At 46.4% G+C, this 24,413-nt stretch overlaps 1 protein-coding gene across 5 annotated transcripts in view; it reads right to left on the bottom strand.

Annotated features, from left to right (window-relative positions):
• PC (pyruvate carboxylase) overlaps window positions 1-24,413 on the bottom strand; it is a 248,923-nt gene that overhangs the window by 137,909 nt on the left and 86,601 nt on the right. For all 5 annotated transcript variants that reach the window (XM_032804324.2, XM_075073286.1, XM_032804323.2 and 2 more), the window contains 2 exons: window positions 2,991-3,126; window positions 2,307-2,491 (listed from right to left, as the gene is read on the bottom strand). In XM_032804324.2, the coding sequence (XP_032660215.1) occupies window positions 2,307-2,491; window positions 2,991-3,126 (321 nt within the window). The remainder of the gene's footprint in view (window positions 1-2,306; window positions 2,492-2,990; window positions 3,127-24,413) is intronic.

Raw genomic sequence — 24,413 nt, 5'->3', positions numbered from 1 at the left:
TCTAATTAGAAAGACACGATTTCCCTTACAGAAACCATGTTAACTATTGCTCAACAGTTATGTTTTTCTATGTGTCTGACAATTTTATTCTTACTATATAGTTTTGACTGATTTGCCCGGTACCCATGTTAGACTTACTGGTCTGTAACTGCCGGATCACCTCTAGAGCCCTTTTAATATTGGTTACATTAGCTAACTTCCAATCACTGCGGTACTGAAGCCGATTTAAAGGACAGGTTACAAACCTTCGTTAATAGTTCCACAACTTCATATTTGAGTTCTTTCAGAACTCTGGGGAATGCCAATCCGCCCCGGTGACTTGTTAAATGTGAGTTATTGAAATTCCAAACCTCCTCTAGTGAACACTTCAATCTGTGACAGTTCCTCAGATTTGTCACCTACAAACCCAGTTCAGTTGGATCTCCCTACATCTCCAGCCGTGAAGACTGAAGCAAAGAACCATTTAGTTTCTCCTGCAATGACTTATCGTCTTAAAGCCCTTTGTACGTCGATCGTCAAGGGCCCCACTGGTTATTTAGCAGCTTCCTGCTTCTGAGTACTATTAAAACATTTTGTTATTACCTTTGGAGTTTTGGCTAGCCGTCTTCACAACTCCTCTTTGGCTTTTCTTATTACACTCTTGCACTTAAGCTGGCAGTGTTTGCTCCTTCTATTTGCCTCACTAGGTATTGACTTCCACTTTTTAAAGGCCGTCTTTTTATCTCTCACTGCTCTTTTACATTGGTGTTAAGCCACGGTGGCCCCTTTTTAGTTCTTTATCTGTGTTCTTAATTGGGGGTAGTACATTGAAGTTGCCTTTGGCACGTGTCTATTAGGTGTCTTAAAAAGGGCCCATGCAAATGCAGGGATTTCACTTAGTCACTGTACCTTTAACTTTGTTTAACTAACCCCCTCATTTTGTATAGTTCCCTCTTTTAAATTAAATGCCACACGTGCTGGGCTGTTGAGGTGTTCTTCGACCACACGGATAGTTGAATGTTATTGTATTATGGTCACTATTTCCAGCGTAATAGGTCCTTGCATAGTCACCTCTTAGGACTCAGTGCTCGCTCCACTTCAGGATTAATCTAGAGTTAGCAACTCTCACCCTTGTTGGGTTCCTACACAAGCGCTCCATAAGCAGTCTATTAGTGATAAGTCGAGAAATTTCATCTCTGCATTTCGTCCTGAAGTGAAATGTCCCCAGTCAATATGGGATAATTGAAATCCCCCCACTATATATTGGGTTCTAATTTGATAGCCTCTCTAATTCACTCAGCATTTTCATCACACTGTCCTGGTGAGGTGGTCGGATAATAGATCCCTAATGTTATATGTTTTATTAGAGCGCAATTAGAAATTTTTCTATCCAATAGCGATTCTATGGAACATGTGGATCGCTTAAGATTTTTACTTCATTTGAATTTACATTTTCTTCATATATAGTGCCACTCCTCCCCACGCATGACGACCTGTTTCTGTCCTTCCGATATATATATGTACCCCGGAAGTTTGTGTCCCAGTTGATTGCTCTACAGTTCCACCCTAGGTTTCTGTCGATTGCTCTACTCAGTATCATCAAATCGCCTTCTCTTTCCCAAGTACCGGCACCTTCTAGGTGATCCCCTATCTTCTCATCTTATTATTTAGATTTCTAGCATTTGAGTACAAGCACTTTAAAAACTTGTCCTTGTTTATTTGTCTGCCCTTTTCTGATGTGCCAGATTCTTTTTTATGTGACTGTTTATCATCTGATCCAGCCCTTACATTATCCTCTTCCGTCCTTTGTTCCTGACTATAACCTGGAGATTCTCTGTCATCAGACTCTCCCCTAAGAGAAGTCTGTCCGATCCACATGCTCCTCTGCAGCAGTCGGCTTTCCCCCATCTCCTAGTTTAAAAACTGCTCTACAACCTTTTTAATGTTTAATGAGATTGCACTACTGTACTTGTATGAGGTGAACTGAAATCTATTTCTTCTGTTTATCTTTTTACAGTGCAAATATATGTAATCCAAACTAATAATATAAAGTGAGCACTGTACACTTTGTATTCTGTGTTGTAACTGAAATCAATATATTTGAAAATGTAGAAAAACATCCAAACATATTTATAATAAATTTCAATTGAGAGTCTATTACTGTTTAACTGTGCGATTAAAACTACAATTAATCATGACCTTTTTTCATCTCCCCATTAACTGCAATGAATTTTTAATCATGTGACAGCCCTACTATGATTGTTCATTATTACACTTAATATTAATTATTAATTGTAACCTCCCCTCCCCCCAAGTTCCTCTCATACCTTGGCTACTTTGATGATGTCAGGAATGTGCAAATACGCCTGGACTGGGGGCAATCCCTTCCCAATGAGATAAGCCTCATCCGCCTTCTGTCTGTGCATGTGCCCCGTGTCCTGCTCGGAATAAACAGCCACCGTCCGGATCCCCAGCTCAGTGCAGGCTCGGAACACCCGGATGGCAATTTCCCCTGCAAACACACACACCAAAGAGTGACCCACAGGGGTTTGTGCATGGAGGCAAAGAATGTAACCGACTGCCTGAGTCTGCAGAGAGCCTGAGCCAATCACACTGCGAGTGGGGAGCTGCCCCAAGTGTGACTGGCACGTCAACGATGCCTGAGCTGATCACTCTCAGGAGCAGTCTGATCCAGGGCATCTCAATGGAGTGTTTGCTCCCGCTCCCACCCCCACTGCCCTGGGGGACCGTACCAACCTCACCCTAAGGAGACTCAGTGTCGGGCAGGAGGGGTTCAGCTCCCTGACCCAAGGCTGCTGGGATCAGTATGGAAAGGGGCCTGCTTTCAACCTTGGTTCTCTGAGAGGGGACACCCTCTGCCCCTGTAGTGGGGGGGGGGTCATGGTCATGGGACAGAATGGGGCCTTAGCACAGCAGCAGGGCCACAGAGGAGTTGATGGGATCCACTGCTGGGAGGAACGGCAGCAATGGGGGCAGGGTGCATCTCTTACCTCTGTTGGCCACCATTACTTTCTTGATGGGCTTGTACTCCACCCGCTGGGTGCTCTGGAAGGCGGCATGAATCAGGGAGAGGCGCTTGGCGCCCAGGAACCCGAGGCCCCCTCTCATGAAACACAGCTGCAGCATCTGAGGAGACACACGCAGGGGGGGCAGGTCAGAGTGATGCAAAGGGCAGCATGTGCAGAGAACAGGTACCCCTCTGCAAAGGCTCCCGGACACCAGGGGCAGCAGGGGCAGGGCTGGGAGAAGAACCTCCTGCTTCTGCGATTGGGTATGAATACACCAGAGAAAGGGCTCCCTGCAACCAGACGCCTGCCCAGCCGGGGCCTCCTGCAGCCAGATCCCCACTGACCTAACCAGAGGCAAACGGGCTATTTGCAGCTGAGGAGGAGATCTCACTGGGACTAGTGCCTTAGAGGTGAATGGGTGTGAATTCTGCCCTAGGATGAATGGGTCTGAATTCAGAGCGACCCTCCTGCTATTTCATCTCGATTATTGTGTGTGTTCCAGCCTACAGGATCCAACCAAAATCAGGGCCTTCACTATGCCAGGCGCTGCACAACCCCGACCAAGTCCGGGACCCTGCCAGCAGCACAAATCCACAGATCAAGGGCTCCCTTGTGTTGGGTGCTGCGCAGACCCTGACTGAGATCGGGACCCCTGTAGTGCTGGGAGAAAAGTGGCCCCTGGTAGGAGAGGAGGGAGAATGGTGGGGGTGGGGGAGCCACACAAGAGCCCTCAGCAAGTGGGAGCAGTTGCAGGGAGTGCCTGAAACAGAAGCAGCTGGTTGGGTGGCACCCAGGGAGCATGGGGGAAATGGAGGGCAGCAATGCACCAGGCCCTTTCATTCTCAACTTGACTAGCTGCAAAAGGCTCTTTGTGCACAGCCCAAGGAACCTGTCTGCAGCTAGCACACACCCTGCGGTTAAACAGGGAAGTGGTAAAAAAACCACCAGGCGTTTAGCAGCAGATTTATTTTTACAGCCAAGAATCAATAGCGCCTTCGACGCACAGGCCCAAAATTAGCTTTCAGGTGTTGTCAGGCTCCGGGCTGGCTTCTCCCCGCAGTCGGGTCCTTGGAAATGAGACTAGCGGAACAAAGGAGCTGCTAACACAGCAAAGGCAAAGTGGCATCTTGGTCTGGATAATATTGTCATGGCTTGGGTGTGTGAGAGAGAACGGAGTGGAGGGGAATGGGATATGGGGCCTTTCCCCTTGAGAGGGCACCAGCTCCAACCTGGGTCCATGGCAGGGGACTGGCTGGCTCTGGAGGGTGGGGAATGGAATATGGGGTCTTTTCCCTCTGGGGTTCCATCTCTGATACAGCCCCAGGCTCAGAGGACTGGCTGGCTCAGAAGGGTGGGGACTGGGAAATAGGGGGGACCGGCTTCCATCTGGCTCAGGGTGTGGGAACTGGCTACAGAGACTGGCTAGGTGCTGTTCCTCTGTGACCCAAGGGGATAGGCACTGATCCCCACTTCTCTGCAGCAACACATAGGGCAAAGTTGTGCATTGTTATGAGCCTTTCCCCAGGAGGCAGGTTTTCCTGCCCTTGGATTGTTTCTGTGCCTCTTTCACTGCAGTGGTTCGAAGTGCGCACCCCAGAGCTGGATGCAGTATCACAGTCATAGATGACGCATACAGAGGTGATGCCACTTCCCTCTCCTGCTCGACCCCCGGCTGCTGAGCCACGCCAGGATCATGTGAGATCTCAGCCCTTGCATTGGACCAAGTCCTTTCTGGAGCCCTGTGCCTGGAGGAACGTCCTTGCCTCAGGCTGTATTCGAGCCCACCTTGTTCAAATGAGCCTAGGATCCCAGCAACCAACCGAGCTCCCTTTGTGCAACTGACCCCTTTGCCATTGCTCTTCCCCTCGCTGCCGAGCTTTGCGCCCACTGCAAACTTTACCAGGCACAGGGATTGACTGTGTGAGCCCTCACATCATGTCCGGAGCTTACAGCCAGTAGGTGTCCCAGCACTGCAAACCCAGACATTCAAAGATCATGAGTAGGGCCCTACCAAATTCACGGCCATGAAAAACACGGACCGTGAAATCTGGTCTCCCTTGTGAAATCTTGTCTCTTCGGTGCTTTTACCCTATACAGATTTCACGGGGGGAGACCAGCATTTCTCAAACTGAGGGTCCTGACCGAAAAGGGAGTTGTGGGGGAGGGGGTCACAAAGTTATTTTAGTGGGGGTCACAGTATTGCCACCATTATTTCTGTGTTGCCTTCAGAGCTGGGGGGCTGGACAGTGGCGGCTGCTGACTGAGGGTCCAGCGCTGCAGGCAGCAGAGCAGAAGTAAGGGTGGCAATACCATACCTGCCATCCTTACTTCTGCGTTGCTGCTGGCAATGGCTCTGCCTTCAGAGCTTGGCTCCCGGCCAGCAGCCGCCACTCTCCAGCTGCCCAGCTCCGAAGGCAGCACCACCACCAGCACCAGCGCAGAAGTAAGGGGTAGCAGTACCACAACCCCCACTCCCCCACAATAACTGTGCGACTCCCCCACAACTCCTTTTTGGGGCAGGACCCCTTCAATTACAACACGATGAAATTTCCGATTTAAATAGATGAAATCATGAAATTTACTATTTTTAAAATCCTATGATTGTGAAATTGACCAAAATGGTCTGTGAATTTGATGGAGCCCTAATCTTGAGTCAGGCCCCTCAAAATCTTGAGATCAGCTTAAAAAGCATGAGATTTTTTTAAAAGAATAAATATCCAGTTCTTTTTATCTAGCCTTCAGGGGTTCCATTTTCAATTTTTCTCCCTAAACTGAGTGGACAGAAATTGTTTTGAAATGAAAAACTGACAGGCTCACATGCCTCCAGGATTTAAGAAACCACACTAAGAAGGCTACGGGTTGGCTTGATCACAGTCTATAAGTACCTACAGGAGAAACAGATATTTGATAACAGAGGGCTCTTCAATCTAGCAAAGATCTAACAAGATCCAGCGGCTGAAATCTGAAGCTGGACAGATTTGAACAAGGATAAATAAGGTGCCTTTTTTTTAATACAGTGAGGGGAATTAACCATTAGAACAATTTATCAGAGGATGTGGTGGATTCTCCATCATTGGCCATTTTAAAATCAGTTTGTGATGTTTTTCTAAAAACTTTGCTCTAGATGAAATGGGAATTAATTCAGGGCCGGCCTATGGGTTGTTAGGTAGGAAGTCTGACTAGCTGATCACAGTAGTCCTTTGTGGCCTAACAATCTCTGAAATATTGCCGGAGCTGGCAGTAGTATTGTAACTGCCATGATCCACAGTTCTTTTCCAGAGTCCCTGCTTTCCCGCATCCGGTAGCATTCCACCAAGCCACACGGTGGGCCAGGAAACAGCTTCATCGTGGAGCCAACAGTGATGGAAATAATTTGTTAGCAAATCGCCTAATCTCCTGGAGGCAAACTAGCAAAAAGCACCTTCTCTTCTCTAATTAAGTACAAAACACAGATAAAAAGAAAAGCCCAGCACTGGTTTCTTCTGGCTTCTTTGGGAGTCAGGAGGGTAGAAAGTGATTGCAAATGCCTCCAAATCTCTCTTAACGAGATTTTCGCCGCTCCAGGCTTTAGGCATGCCAGGAGCAACACAGCGTACAATTCTGTCTCCCTTAGATCTGCTTTCCTGCTTTGTATTTTCTGCACAGATCCAACGCTTTTTATAAAGCCTCGCCCAGCGTAAGAGAATTTCAGGAAGAGAAACGGATGTCGGGTAGGGATTTAAAGAGAGAATTGCAACTAAAAAGCCCCACAAAACACAGGCACTGTTGTGGATAACACTCAGAACTGGGAGTCAGGACGCCTGGATTCTATTCATGGCTCATCCACTGACCTCACCGAACCATAGCAGTGTAGGGCTCGAGAAGTCATCAAATCCAGCCCCTTGCACTGAGGCAGGACCAGCTAATCCTTGACCCTCCTTGGCAGATGTTTGTCCAGCTTTTCTTTAAAATCTCCAGTGATGGAGTGTCAAACAGATAGTTAAGGGTACATGTCTCTTTTACCTATAAAGGGTTAAGAAGCTCAGTAAACCTGGCTAACTCCTGACCAAAGGACCAATAGGGGGACAAGATACGTTCAAATTTTGGTGGATGGAAGTCTTTGTGCTTTTTGTTTTGGGGGTTGTTCGCTCTTGGGACTAAGAGGGACCAGATGTCGATCCAGGCTCTCCAAATCTTTCTAAATCAGTCTTTCATGTTTCAAAATTGTAAGTAATAACCAGGCAAGTGGATTAGTCTTATTATTGTTTTCTCAACTTGTAGATGTTTCTTTTTGCTGGAAGAATTTTTACCTCTGTTTGCTGTAACTTTGAACCTAAGGCTAGGGGGGGTTTCCTCTGGGCTATATAATCTGAGTACCCTGTAAAGCATTTTCCATCCTGATTTTACAGAAATAATTTTTATCTTTTCTTTCTTTAATTAAAAGCTTTCTTTTTAAGAACCTGATTGATTTTTCCTTGTTTTAAGATCCAAGGGAATTGGATCTGAACTCACCAGGGATTGGTGGGGGGCTGTGTAAAGCCTCTCAAGGCAACCCAGGGAGGGGAAAGTGTGTGTGGGGGGGTGGGGACAGGGAGTGCGCCAGACACTAAATTTCTGGCTGGTGGCAGCATTACCAAATCTAAGCTAGTAATTAAGCTTAGAAGTGTTCATGCAGGTCCCCACAATTGTACTCTAAAGTTCAAAGTGGGGAAAAAAACCTTGACATAGGGATTACACAACTCCCTTGGAAGCATGTTCCAGAGCTTAACTGCCCTTAAGAGTCAGAAAGTTTTTCCTAATATCTGCCCTCAATCTCCCTTACTGCAGATTAAGCCCATGACTTCTTGTCCTGCATTCAGTGGACATGGAGAACAATTGAGCATCAACCTCTTTGTGCCAGCCCTTAATGTATCTGAAGACTATCAAGCCTCTCCTCAGTCTCTTTACTCAAGACAATACATATGCCCAGAGTTTGTAAACTTTCCTCATAGGTCAGGTTGTCCACTAAACCTTTTTCATTTTTAGTGCTGTCCTCTAGTCTCTCTCGAATTTATCCACAACTTTCCTGAAGTGTGGAGCTCAGAACTGGACACCGTGCTCCAGCTGAGGTCTCCCCAGCGCTGAACAGTAAGAGACAATTACCTTCCAGGTCTTACATACAACACCCCTGTTAATACACCCCAGAATGAGATTTGCCTTTTTCACAACACCATCACATTGTTGACATATTCAATCTGTGATCCACTATCACCCCCAGATTCTTTGCTGCAGTATTGCTGCCTAGCCAGTTACTCCCCATTTTGTAGGTGGGCATTTGATTTTTCCTTCCTAAGTGCAGTGCTTTGCACTCATCTTTATTGAATTTCATCCTGTTGATTTCAGACCAATTCTCCAATTTGTTTTGAATTCTAACCATGTCCTCCAAAGTGCTTGCAATCCCTCCCAGCTTGGTGTCATCTGCAAATTTTATAAGCATAGTCTCCACTCCATTAGCCAAGGTACTAATGAAAACGTTCATTAGAACCAGACCCAGGAATGATCTCAGAGGGACCCCACTAGATATCTCCTCTGAGTTTGACAGCGACCCATTGATAACTACTCTGAGAGTATGGTCTTTTGACCAGCTGTGCACCCACTTCATAGTAACTGTGTCTAGCCACAGTTCCCTAGTTTGCTTATGTGACTGTAATATCCAGGGGCGGCTTGATGTATTTTGCCACCCCAAGCACGGCAGTTAGGTGGCTTTCGGCGGCATGCCTGCGGGAGGTCCGCTGGTAATGTGGATTCGGCGGCATGCCTGCGGGAGGTCCACCAGTCCCGCGCCTTCGGCGTACCCGCTGCCGAATAGCCGCTGAAACCGCGGGACCGGTGGACCTCCCCCAGGCAGGCTGCCTAAGACAGCCTGACTGCCGCCCTCATGGCGACCGGCAGGCCGCCCCTTGCAGCTTGCCACCCCAGGCACACACTTGCTGCGCTGGTGCCTGCAGCTGCCCCTGGTAATGTGGGACTGTGCCAAAAGCCTCACTAAAATCAAAACATACGACATCTACTGCTCTCCCCCCCAGCACTAGACCAGTAACCCCGTGAAAGAAGGAACTTAGGCTGGCTTGGCATGATTTGTTCTTGACAAATCCATGCTGACTATTTCTTATCACCCAAGTCACTTTCCAGTTAGGTTGGATATTGCCTGGACCCTGACCAAGACTGAGGAAGCCCATTAAGCCTGGAACTTCACAGATGCAATGAGGGGCTCCAGGTGCCACACAGACCCCTGGCCGAGATCAGGGCTTCCACTGGGCCAGGTGCTGCACAGACACCAGAGGCAGTCCCTGCCTCAAAGAGCTTACAATATACATAGACAAAAGCTGAGTGGAGAAACAGAGACTTGCCCAAGGTCGGAGCTCAGAACAGTCCTAATCCTTCCCAGCTCTAACTACTAGATCCCACTCCTCTGCCAGAGCAGGGACTAGCACCTAAGAGTCCTGGCTTCAGACCCAGTGCCTTTATCCACCAGACCTCATTGTGTCTGACTTAGCCTCTTACGGAACAGGGATTTAACCATGAAGCAACATGGAATTTGTTCCAAAGCAGCCTGCTTCCGTCATCCATTCAGCAGGCTCACCAACTCTGGCACCTGGGTCACGAGATCCCTGAAAGTTGGCTTCTATTTACATGTGCTAGGGATTGCAATAAAGAGCTAGACATGAGACTCTAATGGGTTTGCATCTGTCAGACTGAATTTGCCAGAAGCCCTTTTAAACCATGTAAAACGTTGCTACTCTTGGCTCTTTTAAGCATGGGAGACAGGGCACAAATTGCGTTGGCCAGAACGTGGTGAAGAACACGCATGTTACAAGAGATTAGCCCGATTCAGGCAGGCTTTTCACATGGCTCGGGCATAGACGTGTGCAGCAGAGACTGCAATTTACTTGTTCAAATTGGGACGTTTTGACCTTTTGATTCAAAACAACTTTCTGCTTTGAAATTTCCTTTAATTTTTTTTTTAAAAGCTTGAAACAAAGCATTTTGTTCAATCCAAAATGATTTTTTTTTCAACTTTTCGATTTGCCAAAAATTCCAGATAATGTTGTGCTCAGTTTGACCTCACACAATGTTCTTGATTTTTTGGAATCGCTAACCAAAAAAACCCACAACCTGTTGTCTGACACCCTCTACCTTTAACCTCATTGGAGCTCAGAAAAATATGGGCACCAGGGATTGAAACTTATCCTGGCCCCACTGCTGAGAATGCAGTAGTGAGAGATGCATTCCTTTCCAGCCCTTCCTGTTTGGATAACCTCACCCTCAAATCATGTCCTTCCACCTGCCATCTTGCTTCTCCCATGCTGCATCTCTTCTGTGATTACATCAGTCACCACTAGGGGCAGAAACCAATCATTTAGCCCATTTGAAAGCCTGGAATCCCTGCTCCCAAATGGCCTCAGCCATTCATCCCTCACCTCAGAGGCTCAGCAGGGATCAGCTGTTTCCCCTCTCACTCTTTTTTACTCTGCATGTGTTGACTGTAAGCTCTTCAGAGGAGGACAAGTGGACAGGGCACTGCACTGGCCATGAGTACACTGGAGTTCTGTTCACAGCTGCGCCACTGACCCTGGGCATCTATGGACCTTCCCCTCTCTGGGCATCTGTTTCCCCTCCCACCCTTTGTCTATTTAGAATGTGAGCTCTTCAGGGCTGCCTCTCACTGTGTGTCTGAGCAGTGCCTGGCATAATGAAGGGCCCTGTCTCAGTCGGGGTCTATGCAGTGCCCAGCACAACGTGGGCCCCCCTGATCTCGTCTGGGGTCTGTGCAGCACCTGTCACAATGATGGAGCCGCTGTTCTCAATCAGGGCCACTAAACACTTCCATGATGACAGAAGGGTATAAGGACAGTGTGAAAAAGCCCATGCCTCAATGGATGGATTCAGTGCCATTACTGCCCATTGGATGAACACTCCCTTTCCATTCCAGGTAGCCATGTATGTGTCCAGTGGAGCCACAGCATCAGCTGTCACTATGACTGTGCCAAGAGGAGAAAACTCTCTGTACACAGGGGTTCTGCAATGATCCATTTCTTAATGTCAGTCATTTGGGGCCTTCAGCCAGAGACCCTGTAATAAGCCTCTGTCCCAAATCTGGACCTTAGCGTCCAAAATCTGAGTGCTTAGCATGAAACTCCCCCAAGCTTATTATCAGCTTGGACCTGATCTCGCTGCCACCATCCAGAAATTTCCAGGTTTTGGCCCCTTCTGGTTCCCCAAACCTTCTCTGGAGAGCGCCCAAGATACTCAGTCAGGACTCTGAGTCTCCCACCAAAGGGAAAACAACCTCCTCCCCTTTCTTCCCTCTTTATCTCATCCCCAGCTGTCCTTCCTGGTTACTCTGGGCGATACTGTAGCTTAAGCTCTTGAATCGCAAACAGAGAGGCAATTTACTTCCCACTAGAGGACTATGCATTCAAACCTAGTCAAGCTAACACAAAGAGTTTTCCCCCTCCTTCGTCCTTAGCTTAACTCAGAGAAAAACCCAAGCAGTTTTAAAAGAAAGCTTTATAAAAAAGAAAGAGAAAAAGACATAAACAGATATAAACTACTCGCAGATGCAGATGACTATTATACAGGGGACTAGTAGTTATACAAGAAAAGTACTGAATAACAGCTGACGATTCAACAAGATAAACCAAATTGAAACATTCCAGCAACGGTAACACACATGTAACATACAAAATACGATATAACTTGCTTTCCTTTGTACTCACACTTTGGTAACAGAAGGTAGAAAGAAGCTTGGAGATAGAAAGAAACCTTCCTTTTTTCCATAGCCGAGAGAAAAAACAAACAGAAGAGAACAAAGCCAAAACCCAGAAGTTCCGTCCCCACTTGAAAAATCCATGTTCCTGATTGGTGCCTCTGTCAGGGTTTGTTCCTTTGTTAACCGTTTTACAGGTAAAGAAACATTAACCCTTAGCTATCTATTTATGAACGCCGCCCAAATCACAGACAGTGTAAATTTCACTGGCGGTGATTTCGTCCTAGAATTAAACTAAACAAGTAAAGACAACACATGCAACCTTTACATATACTACTAAGCATGTAAAACACAAGACTTTTACATTAAGGAAAAAGTTTTTAACCAGTGTATTCTGGAAACTCTCAGGGAGAAGTGCATCAAGCTTACTTTGTTAGAAGCTCCAAATGTGTTGAATTATCAAAATCAAGAATCTTGGAGAGCTAAACTCAATGAGAATTCTTGTTGTTCCCATTGGCTGATGAAGCCACTTAGCGCAGCATGGTCAGTTGTTAGTGGAACCTAAGCCGTCAAAAACATGATGGGCGTAGCTCTTTTCCAGGCTACACAATGGCATAGCAATTCCTTTTCACCTGACTGACCGTGGCTTCCCTTCAGATAGTTTCTGCTGAGAAACACGACAACGGATGGAAGTGTTGATCCGGTCCTTCCTGGCATGAGAACTGCCCCTATACCATGCTCCAGATGCATCGTGGTTTACTAGGACTGGTTTGTCAAAGTCTGGGGCCCTTACACAGGGTAGACGTGAGATCGCTTAAAGTTGGGTAAAGGCCTCCTGACACTCATCAGCCATTAAACTGTTAATTGACTGGTTTTTTAGGTCAGGTTCCGGTCAGTGGGCAGCGAATTTGGCTGTAGTGTGGTCAAACCGCCTGTAGTCCGCCAAGCTAAGAAGGAATTGAACCTTTTCCTTTGACTTTGGGAACAGCACTTTTGGAATGCATCCACCTTGGCCTGTAGAGGTTTTATGGTTCCTCGAACCACCTGGTGTCCCAGGTATCATCTGTTTGGCGATTTGACATTGAACACTTTTGCCTTAACAGTTAGTCCCTGCCTGCTGATACCTCAAAGACCTTTTCCAGGTGTCTAGGTGTTCGGGGCAGGAGCTCTGAAAAAATGGCACAATCATCAGGTAGCAACTGCAATATTCTCCCAGTCCTGACAGTAGCCATCTACCAGCCTCTGGAAGGTGCGGGTGCATTTTCGCAGCGAAGGAAGTACATTAAAATTCAATATACCCCCACCTTGGGTGACGAAATGCTGACGCTTTCCTTGGCAGGTTCATCTAGCGGTACTTGCCATACCTTGGTTAAGTCTATTGTAGAGATGAACTGCACGTCCCAATTCCAATAGCTCATCGGTGCGTGGCATTGGATAGTTGTCCCGGACGAGTTAAACCGCAATTTAGCTTACGGTAAGTCCACAAGGCGATTTCCCCCATCTGGTTTGGGTACCGAGAGAGCGAGCGGAGATGCCCACTGCACTGATTAGATGAGCATATTATACCCATCTGTAGCATGTTCTGGACTCGCAGTTCTAATAGGCAGCTGTGCGGTGAGGGGAGCACCCGGTAGGGTGGTGTTCTAACTGGGTGAGCATTCTGTTCAATGGAGTGGTATGCCTGTTCAAGTCCGTCGGAATGGCTGAGAAAATGGGCGCCGAAGCTAGTTGCCAGCTCCTTGATTTGTTGCCGCTGCAGGAGCGTTCCAGGGTGGGTGAGAGGTTCACTCTTCCAGCCACCTCTTTTTTTCCCGTCGTAGTAACAACCGCACCACTCAGCCGTCCATCGTCCCTCCCTGGACTGTAAACTGACAAAACCTGTAAGCTTCCTTCTGTTGAATAAAGGGCTTGAGAGAATTAACATGTAAAACTTTGGGTTTGAGTGAAAATTAAGAAAATGCATAAGAGTGTTAACAGCTCCCAAGTGTCTTGGACGTGAATGGCCTTCCCATGATGCTTCCATCTTATGGGCTGTGGGTGCGCTCTTCAAGACCATAACCTGGTTCTCCTCTCTTGAAGGAAACACGTCTCTGGTATTTATCATACCAGCCTTTTGCTCTTCCTGAGTATCCTTTAGGTTTCTCTAGCAAGGGCTAAGAATGTCGGAGGTTTTTGTAGTTGCTTACAAAGTCCAGAAATTAGTTCCTGGAGAGGGTGTAAACCCCTTCCATTGTTGCTTCACCAACTGTAATGGCCTTAACCTGTGGCCATACACAAGTTGCAAATGGTGAAAACCCTAAACTGGGAATTATGGTACAAAGCCCATGTACAGCAAAGAGGCAAACTGCTGCAACACTAGGTCCCAGTCGTTGAGTGTCATTCACATGAATTTACGGAATCCATGGCCCGCCAAAGTTCCATTAAACCTTTCCACAGGCCATTGGTTGATGGTGTACAGGGTGGCAACGCAGTGATTCACCCCATGAGTTTCCACACAGGTCTTCATGGAGCCTGCCAGGAAATTAGCTCCTGAATCTGTAAGGATATCGGAGGGCCAACCTACTCTGGCAAAAATGTCGGTTAGGGCCTGCACACCGTTAGTCTGGTGTGCCATAGAGCTAACTTGCTTCCGGCCATCCGGATAGCAAAAGTCCACGAAAGTCATACATACTGCTTCCCTGGGGGTGTTCTTGGGAAAGGACCCAAGAAGATCCACAGCTACTCGCTGAATGGGACCTCAATATGGGGAGTGGCTGGAAGAGGGGCCTTGACCAATATTGGGCTTTCCATCTTTGGCCACCTCACAAGACGGACATACTGGGCAAACTTCCTTGCCCATGCCACTCCCAGTGGAAGGACTTCCCCAACCTGTCTTTGGTTGTTACACCCAGCATGGCTTACTGGGATGACAGGGCTACAGCTTAAGGAGCTTCCCCGTACTTAGTATGAACTCACAACCGTTTGTGCGGCTGCCATTCTTCCTGGTGTCGCACCAGAAAGAATTTCCTTGTAAATAAAAGTCCTTGGTCATAATAACAAACTGGGAATCGGTTAGAAGAGCTGAGAGCGGTGGGTTGCTCCGTGCCGCCACCAAGCTTTCTGAAGCTGTCATTCTGCTTCCTGCAGTCTGGAACTGTTCCTTGAGGCTGGGGACACCAGTTCTCCTCAGACTTGTGGACTGGGGCTGGTCCCTCTGGAAGTGATTGTAGGTGATGGGGTTGTTTCTGTTGCAGGATGAACCGCTTCTCACGCTGTGCACCTGGTGGTATTTCAGGCTCTGGCTGAGCCTCTCGGTATGGTGTCTGTGTTCTGCCAGTTTTAGGCTAGCTGGCCCCTCTGGTGCTGGGTTTTGGAAGATGTGGTTGCACTTGGCTGGGCTTGGTGCTTGGTGTGTCCAGTTCCCGGGCCTGGACTGGAGTGCCTGTGGCTGGTTCAGATCGTTGCAGGGATCCGGTCCACTATCCTCGGCCTGGGTCTCTGGTAAACAGACGGGTTCTCCTGTGAACGGCTCAGAAACAGGAATGGGTCCGAGCTGCCTGGTTGGCTGCATGTAACATCCTACTACTCTGGCCCACTCACCCTGGTTGGCCAGTCTTCCCCCAGTAGCATGGGATGGAAATAATTGTCATAAGACTGTCAAAGTGCACATTCCGTGAACCAGCCTTTGTACTGGACGGCAGTTTCAGCTGTAAGGCAAGTCCACAAGCTTGTGGACATGAAGGGGTAAAATGGTCACTTGGCCTATGGGTTGATGAGTCTGGGATCCACGAAGGATTGTGGATAGCTACACTTGTGCCCCCTTTCTCCCACCGCGGTAACCTTCTTTCCACCCACTCTCAAATGTTTCCCTTCGCTCCAAGGGATTAGAGGTGATCTGCTGGGATCTTTGGTGTGATAGGGGGTGTAAGATCTTGCACCCGGGTGAGGTTCTTTGGGCAGTTTGGCTTTTATATGTCCCAGGTTCATTACACTTATAAGCATTTCCAGATAACGGGTCAACTGGTGAGGTAAGTTAACTGGATGACTGGGTGATGGAAGGATAGCGTATGTGGCTTCCCTTGGGTGTAAGGTGGGGTTTGGTTGCCTCGTTGAGGTTTATTGTTGGTGTGCCCCCTGGGTTTTTCATCCCCTTTTAAGTAAGTAGCTTTCTTGCTTTCTGGCCAAACTTCCATCCATTTGGGCTCCAATCTCCCACCGCCTCGGTAGAGTTGGGGTTTTCCATCTAGATGTAACCGTGTTATGTCCTCAGGAACACCCTCCAAGAACTGCTCCATTTGCATGAGGAGGTGCAGTTTCGTCAATGGATTTTGAACCTTGGTTCCTGATATCCAAGCATCATGAATGCTTCCAAACATAGTAGGCGGTGTTTTGGGGGGAAAATCACCCAGTATACTGGTTTCCATTTTGGGTTCTGAACCGCCGGATCGGCATGATCCGGGGTTATCCCCCATTCTGTATCTGGCCTGGTTGAAAACAGTTATAACAGCATTTGTCCTTTGGCATTCAAGCGCCAGCTGCTAACGGTCACGAGGTGTGAAACATCAGCTCAGCATGTACGGCTCAGGGATCTGTACCCAAGACAGGCCTTTCAAATTCTCTAAGAAAGGTTCGCGTGTCATCACCTGCCTTGTAGTTGGAAACTTCTGTGCGTGGAAGAAGTATTGCGAAGGTTTAGGATGGTTGGGTTCTGTTGCTAGCCTGTTCTAACTCCAGTTCCAATGCTTTCTCTGTTTGTCCCTCTCTCACTTTCTTGTGGGTGTTTCTCCCCTGGAGTTTCTATCTGTCTTCTGTGGACTGCCTCTTCTTCTTGTTGTTTATTGTGGCCAACTCTTTTTCTTGTAGTTTGACATTTTGTGATCTCCTTTTTGCTTCTGTTCGGCCTTAATTAGTTCCATCCGTCTCCTATGTTCATTTTCGTGTCTATGGTTGTTGTCGTGCCTTTCCTTTTTCATGGCATCTTTGTAGTCATGTTCCTGGTTTCTTTGGTTGGGGTGCCCTCTGGTGTTAATGTCTGAACTGCGCTGCTCTCCGTGTCTCCCTGGGTTCCGCCTAGCAACTCGTTTTCTATTCTTGCTACCTCTTTGATATGAATTAACCAAAACAAAGCCACTTTATTTACCTGTGTCTGTTTGCTGGTATGACTCTCAATGGGAAGTGATGTTAAACAAAAGACCTTAATGTCCCTTCGAATGGCTCTTGCTAATAGGCAAAGGCCTCACAAGCAAGCAGAGAAAAAAATGTCTCCTCTGGCGCTTTTTAAAAACAACCACGTTCTCTGTCAATATATAAAGATAAAAAGAACCTCCCTAGTCAGAGAAAAGAATAATTATTCCTACTCTGGCTTCTGTATTCTGTTCTTTACATTCCCACCGGCTTACACATGTATTAGCCTCTGTCCCAAATCTGACTGGACCTCCTGGCTTCTTAGCTCCAAATTCTGGGTGCTTAGATGAAACTCCCCAAACTTATTACCAGCTTGGACCTGTATCTCGGCTGCCTCACCACATCCAAAATTTCCAGGGTTTTGGCCCCCTTCTGGTCTCCCCCAAACCTTCTCTGGAGAGAGACCCCAAGACAGAGAACTACTTCAGTCTCGCCACCAAGGGAAAACACTCCTCCCCTTGTCATCCTCTTTATCTCATCCCAGCTGTCCCTCCCTGGGTTTACCTGGGCGATAACTGTACTAAACCCTTGAAGCAAACAGAGAGGGCAATATTCTCCTGAGGCTATGCATCAAACCTAGTCAAGCTAACACAAAGAGATTCCCCTCCCCTTCGTTTCCTAGCCTAACCAAGAAAACTCAAGCAGTTTTAAAAAAGAACACGCTTAATAAAAGAAAGAAAAAGGACATAAACATAAAACTTCTGGCATCAGATGACATAATACAGGCATTGCTTAAAGAAAATAGAATAACAGTCTGATTTCAAATAAGATAACATTGAAAAACATTCAGCAAAAGTACAACAAGATAACACGAGACACCCCAGTAAACATCATACAATGATAAAAGTACATCATACTATTTTAAGAATGGCCCATAAGGACAAATCGGACAAGCTATTGCTTTTCCTTTTTGTACTCACACGTCTTGGTAAGAAGGGTAAAAAGAAGCTTGGAGTAGAAAGAATCCTCCTCTTCCCTCATAAGCCGAGAGAAACAACAGAAAAGAGGAAAAAGCCAAAAAACGCGCCTCTCCAAAGTTCCCCCCGTCCCTGTCATTGAAAAAATCCAGTTTTCTGGGGGATTGGTCCTCTGGTCAGGGTGTCTTGATTCCCTTTTAACCCTTTACAGGTAAAAGAAACATTAACCCTTAGCTATCTATTTATGACAGACCGCAGCCCAGATAATGGACCAAAGTGGTAGCTATATTCCTCTCCATCCCTGAAATACCAAAGTTATCTTTACAGATGAGCAAACAGGGACCATTCAAAGTGGCTGCGATTCCCCTAAAGCTCTCGAACTGAGATAGTTCACCAGAGAAATGAGGATCTAGAAACAATCGGCAAATGTTAGCAGAGCCAGTGCAACAGCAGTAGGCAGGTGATAAGATAGGTCACCCATCCTGCAAGCTTCAGAACACCCCCACACGCACCCCTCAGCCACTGGATGCCCGTCAGGAGGCAGGCAGTTCCCTGTGCGACCGAAAGCTGCCTTCCATGGATATTTATGCATCCTCGGCTTTGCTCATTCCTTCTCAAACCAGCTACGCATAGCAGAGCAGTTGCTCTAAGGGCACAGTGGATCTAGCTTCAATCAGCTGGGTTTGGCTAATACACCGTTGTTGGTTTCCAAAAATACGGCTTTGCGGGGGAGGGGGAAGAGGCTGCCAAGCTTGTATTGTCAAATGCCCAATTGCACATGCCTAAGTGGCAGTTTTATGGCACAAGGTGGGGGGTCTATTAAGAAGCACAGCTCTGCATTGCAATGAGAAACTTCATTACTATACGTTAGCCGTTCTGCGCCAAACGCAAGGCAAAGTAGGGTTGTACAGATTCAGCCAGACGTCTGGCTCCAGCTGAGCCAGCAAGGTGGGTTGAGGATGCCCCATCCCTATGATTTGAGGCCTGGAAAAAAAGCCTTACAGTGAGAGGCTGAAGGAGCGCCAGCTGGTTAGCTTCTCCAAAAGATCAAGAGGTGACTTGATTACAGTGCATACGGACCTTCATAGGAAGAAAATCCTGGGCACTAAAGGGCTCTTTAATCTAGTGGACACAGGCAGACCAAGAAGAACCAATGGTTGGAAGTTAAAGCCAGACGCAGTCACATTAGAAACAAGATACACATTCTTAACGCTGCAGGAGATTAACCATCGGAACAAACTCCCAAGGGCAATGGTGGATTCTCCCTCTGGCTTCAGACCCAGACTGGAAGCCTTTCTGGAAGATGCTCTAGTCTGGCACAAGTTAGTGGGCTCAATGCAGAGGTAAATGGGTGACATTCTCTGGCCTGCGCTATACTAGAGGTGAGAACAGAGGATCTAATGGGCCCTTCTGGCCTTAAACATTTATGCATTCAGTTCCCAACCCAGAAAGGTGAAAATATTGTCTCTACCAATGGCATTAGCAGATTTTCGGTAACTAAAACTGTGGTCAATTCCAAGGTGGTTTGTAGCGTTCATACTTGGTTGCAGGTCGTGGTGATCACTGTGGGAAGACTAGGACTGATCTCAACCTTCTACTACACATTCAGATTCTCTGATCATCTGTTCTGACCACCCATATAACACAAGCCATAGGACTTCCCTGAACTTACAGTTTGAACGAGAGCAGATCTTTTAGAAAAAACATCCCATCTTGATTTTAAAATTCCCAGTGACGGAGATTCTACCACAGCCCTTGTTAAATGATTCCAGTGGTTAATTACCCTCCTTGTTAAAAATGTGTGTCTCATTTGTAGTCTGAATTTGTCTACCTTCAACTTCCACCCTCTGCCTCTTGCTAGACCTTTAGCTGCTAGACTGAACAGCCCATTAACAAATGTTTGTTCCCTGTAGCTACTTATATACTTAAGTCACCCCTTAACCTTCTCTTTGTTGAAATGAATAGATTGAACTCCTGGAGTCTCTCACACACCTTTTTCAAACCTTTAATCATTCTCATGGCTTTTCTTTGACCCCTCTCCAGATCATCAACATCTTTCTTGAATTGTGGACCCCAGAACTGGATGCAGAAGTCCAGCAGCAGCCACCCCAGTGCCAGATAAAGAATGCTTCCACAGAGAGAAAAATCACAGGGTGTTGCAAACACTTGGGATTCTATTATTAGTTCAAAATATAAAGAGTTTGTCTTATAAAGTCTCAGCTCCCGGAGTCGGTGCTTCTGGGAAAATCACAGCTTTCACGTAAAACCCAAAACCAAAAGCCAACCAATTTTCTAGCCCTTGGCGTTCTAGAAAAAAGCTGGAAACCATTAACCCAAAAGGTTCAAAAGCCAGAAGGCAAATCAAAAGAGCCCTCCTTTTGTTATATGAGAATCGCACGATGTTCAGCCCCATCATGAGTTGTTGAAGGCTGATTCCTGAATTAAGAACACTTGGTGTTATTGGGGGTTTGTGCAACACCTGGCACAATGGGGCCCCAATCTCAGTTGGGGTCTCTAGATGATACTATAATACAAATAATAGCAAGATAAGCAAAAACACAAAACAAACATCATGCAGCCAAGTAACCTTCCATGTTCTATTAGGACTTTACAATCTCTTACTTCTGTGCAGGAGTAGTTGAAAAGGGGAATATGCTTTGTGACACATTTTGAAGCTGTTTCCAGTTTGAAATAGACTCATTTCCCATTTTCCGCTAAATCTTCCCCAATACGGTTTTTATTACAGAATCCCACGTTTTCTCCCCAAGCCCCTGCATTTTTGTTAAGCATAAAATGGCAATAAACTTCCACTGTGGAGGTGGAAAAAATGGCGGGGAAATTTTCCCAAGAACCGGAAAAATGCTAAGATTGGTCATTATTTTCATTTGGGGGGGGGGAAGGTTGTTTTTTGAGCAAAAACAAATTTTCCTTGGGAAAAATTGTGACAGTCACTGATTTTGTGAAAGGGGAAGAGCTGGGTGAAATCCCATAGCTCAGCAATAGCCTTTGCCCTGCTTGGTCAGAGAAGACAGAACAACATTTCCAAACAACATCAGCCTGGCCAGTTAAACAGTAGCCTCCTTTGCCTACGTATTAACTTAACTCATGGTGGTAGATGCGAAATAGAATGACGGAAGCTGAGGTTCTACTATGGGGATCAAAGTGATCTGTTGCATAGTAAACAGATCACTTATTTGTGTGTGCAGACCAGAGGCACAGGGAAAATGAAGTCAGATAAAACACTAAGTAAACACAGGAAATCAACAGGGCAGAGATTCAGCCAACAGATGGATAATTTTGGGGTGGCAAGTAAGAGCATTCTAATATTTAGCAATTATTCACCAAAGCTGGTATCTATTTTATTAACAAATTCATAGAGTTTAAGGCCAGAAGTGACGGTTAGATCACCTAGTCTGACCTCCTGTATAGCACAGAGCAAGGAATTCTATCTAGTTCCCCCTGTATTTTCCCAATCACTTGTGTTTCACTACGGCTGTATCTTCACTACCAAGCAGTGCTTTGACGTGGCTGTGTAGTCATGGCACCAGTGCTGGGAGAGAGAAAAACTCACCTCCACGAGGGGCGTAGCTACCAGTGCTGTGCATTGTCTACACTGCCACTTTGCAGCGCTGAAACTTGCAGCGCTAAGGGTGGTGTTTTTTCACCCTCCTGAGCGAGAAAGTTTCAGCACTGTAAAGTGCTAGTGTAGACAAGGCCTAAAACATCTTCCAAAAAGGCACCCATCCAGTCTGGATTTGATGACATCAAGAAATGGAGACTCCATCACCTCCCCTGGGCATTTGTTCGAATGGTTAATTATCAACGTTGTTAAAAAAACTTGGAGCCTCGTTTCTCATCTGACTGCATCTGGCTTTAACTTTCAGCCACAGGATCTTGCTCTGCCTTTCTCCACTAAGTTAAAGAGCCTGTTGGTACGTGGGATTTTCTCCCCCAGAAGAAGGTCCTTAGACTGAAAACAAACCACCCCTCCATCTTTTCAAAACCCAAAAAGATGGAGTTTGTTACGTCTCACTGCATTCAGCCCAGATCCGGTGGCAGAGCTACAGCATTTTTTTTGTTCAATCCAAAATGGACTTTCTCAACAGCTGAGGTTTTCAGGTTCAGTTTGACCTGAACTAACTTATTTTTCAGAGCTGCCAGTTAACCAAAAAAAAAATCAGTTATTTGCCCAGATTTAGTTGGAAACCTTCTTCTCATTGCCAGCCTCAGTTCATTCCTGGCCAGTTTGTTCCCATTTGTCCTTGTAAAAACATTGTCCATTAGCTTCAATAGCTCGTCTCCCTCCCTCAGGTTAAGCCCTCTGATGTATTCCACTGATAATCTCTACTGACCTCCTGTATAACACAGGCTATAGGACAGCCCTGAATTAATTCCTGGTTGAACCAGAGCAGATCTGTGAGAAAAACATTCCATCTCAATTTAAAAAAATTGCCAACAATGGAGAATCCACCATAGCCCTTGGGAAGTTGTTTCACTGGTTAATCCCCCTCACTGGTACAAATTTGCACTTTACTTCCCGTCTGAATTTGACTAGCTTCAACTTCCAGCCATTCGATCTTGTCAGACCTTTCAACAAAACTGCAATTTTGGATGGCAAACTGTCCCACTGAATTATTCTCTGAATTGCACTAGTGATCCTGGGCCTCGATTCAGATCAGGGTCCTATTGCACTAGGAGCTGTATAAACACATATGACTCCCAGGAGGGCTCTATTTCATTGCTGGGGGGTGCAGTTTTCAAAGGGGGCCAAGGAAATAAGGGCCTAACTCCCATCGATAGTCAACAGGAATTAGATATGAAACTCTCTCAGGTCCCTTTGGAAACTGTACCCTAAGGATAGGGCCCTACATTTTCAGTTTTAATTTTATTTAATTTTTCCTGGGAATTTATCAGTGTTTATTACCACAACAACAAAAACAGGTAAAAAACCAGTGCAAAAAACTATTAATAATTTTTCTGGTTAAATATCGGGCTTTATTTTGGTGGTCGGAAAGATGGGGAAAAAGCATTCAATAGACTAAAACTTTGAATTCCGTTCATCAGTGTGGTTTGCTGCAGGACTAAAACAGAACTCAAAACACAATGCCACCTCAGAGTTTAAGAAAATAATAGATCTCTAATCCCCAGATAAAGCTTTACATTGGAATAACCATTCGAATAACTTTACATTTGTTTATTGTATCTTCTAGACTTCTACACAGACTTATTTCAACAGGCAGCTTTGTATATATACGCAGACTAATATATTATTGTTAACACATAGACCTCATGCAATGTATTGTATTTTCCTAATAAAACAAGCTATTTTTTATATATTTGAATGATACATAAGTAGAGTTAAAATCAGAAAAAAGTGAATAATACTTTTTGTAAAATCCAAGAATATTTCAGTAAAAATCGGTCTAAACTGGAAACGAAAGGGCTTACTTAAAGAGCAGGGATCCCCATGGCGCAGATAAGGAAAGAGAAAAACAGTGAGTGATTAACACAAACTCAGCGTCTGAGCTGGGACTAGAACTCAGATGTCCTGGCCCCTTCTGCTCTGACCACTCAACACCACTCCTCTCCCATACATCAGAATAGAACCCCGGAGTCCTGACTTCCATCCACAATTACTTGACCCAATCCCCTTCCCAAAGCCAGAGAGAGAAACCAGGAATTCTGACTCCTAGCCCTCCCCTACTGAAACCACCAGACCTCACACTGCCCTCCCAGAGCCAAGAATAGAACCCAGGAGTCCTGACTCCCAGCACCCCACTACTCTAAATACCTTCTTCTCATTGCTTCCTTCTAAATACTAGACTCCACTCCCTTCCCATCAGGGCAGGACTACCATGCGTTCCCTGCAGGGCGAGCTGGCATGTACACCAGCCCAGGCAGCAACGTGCACTGCCACACGGGTTGCCATGTGCCATTTTTCCAATGAACTAATGAAGCAAAGGCGGAGCAGGAAAGAGGAGGAATCTCTGAACAGCTGTTCTTGCAAGTCACCTGCAGTCCCAGGGAGATGGTCTCATACTACAGTTACCAATTTAGGTTGGATGCATTCCTGGAGGTTTCCTCACAGGACATAATCTTTAATTAAAGGTTACTCTTTAATTCCTGGAGACTCCAGGACAATCCTGGAGGGTTGGCAATTCTACCTCATGAAGGCTGCCGTACTGCATCGCAGCTCAGCTGCACCAATCTCACTAGAGCACAGGCCATTATCCCCCATCACCCCCTGGCTGAACTGAGCCACACCGCTGGTCCTTGTGATGCCTTTTTCCATTAGTAAAGAACCTTGCGTGCTCTGCCCCAACGCCCAAATGAGTCCAACTCAGCATGTATCCAAGCTGAGCTCATGGTGCCGCTGGGTGACAATGTTCTGACAGATCAGACAGTCTAACGCTGTGGCCCTCCAGTCCGATCGCCTGCCTAGCACAGGCTATAGGCCAGCCCTCAAACAATTCCTGGTTGAACCTGAGCGGAAAAACATCCAACCCTGATTTACAAATTGTTAGTGATGGAGAGTCCACCCCAGCCCTTGGGAAGCTGTTCCCATGGTTACTGACCCTCACTGGTTAAAATGTGCTC

This window comes from Chelonoidis abingdonii, chromosome 17, assembly GCF_003597395.2.
Source record: "Chelonoidis abingdonii isolate Lonesome George chromosome 17, CheloAbing_2.0, whole genome shotgun sequence".
Lineage (NCBI taxonomy): Eukaryota > Metazoa > Chordata > Testudines > Testudinidae > Chelonoidis > Chelonoidis abingdonii.
The sequence above is the reverse complement of the archived record's forward strand: the minus strand, read 5'-3'. Positions and strand labels throughout refer to the sequence as shown.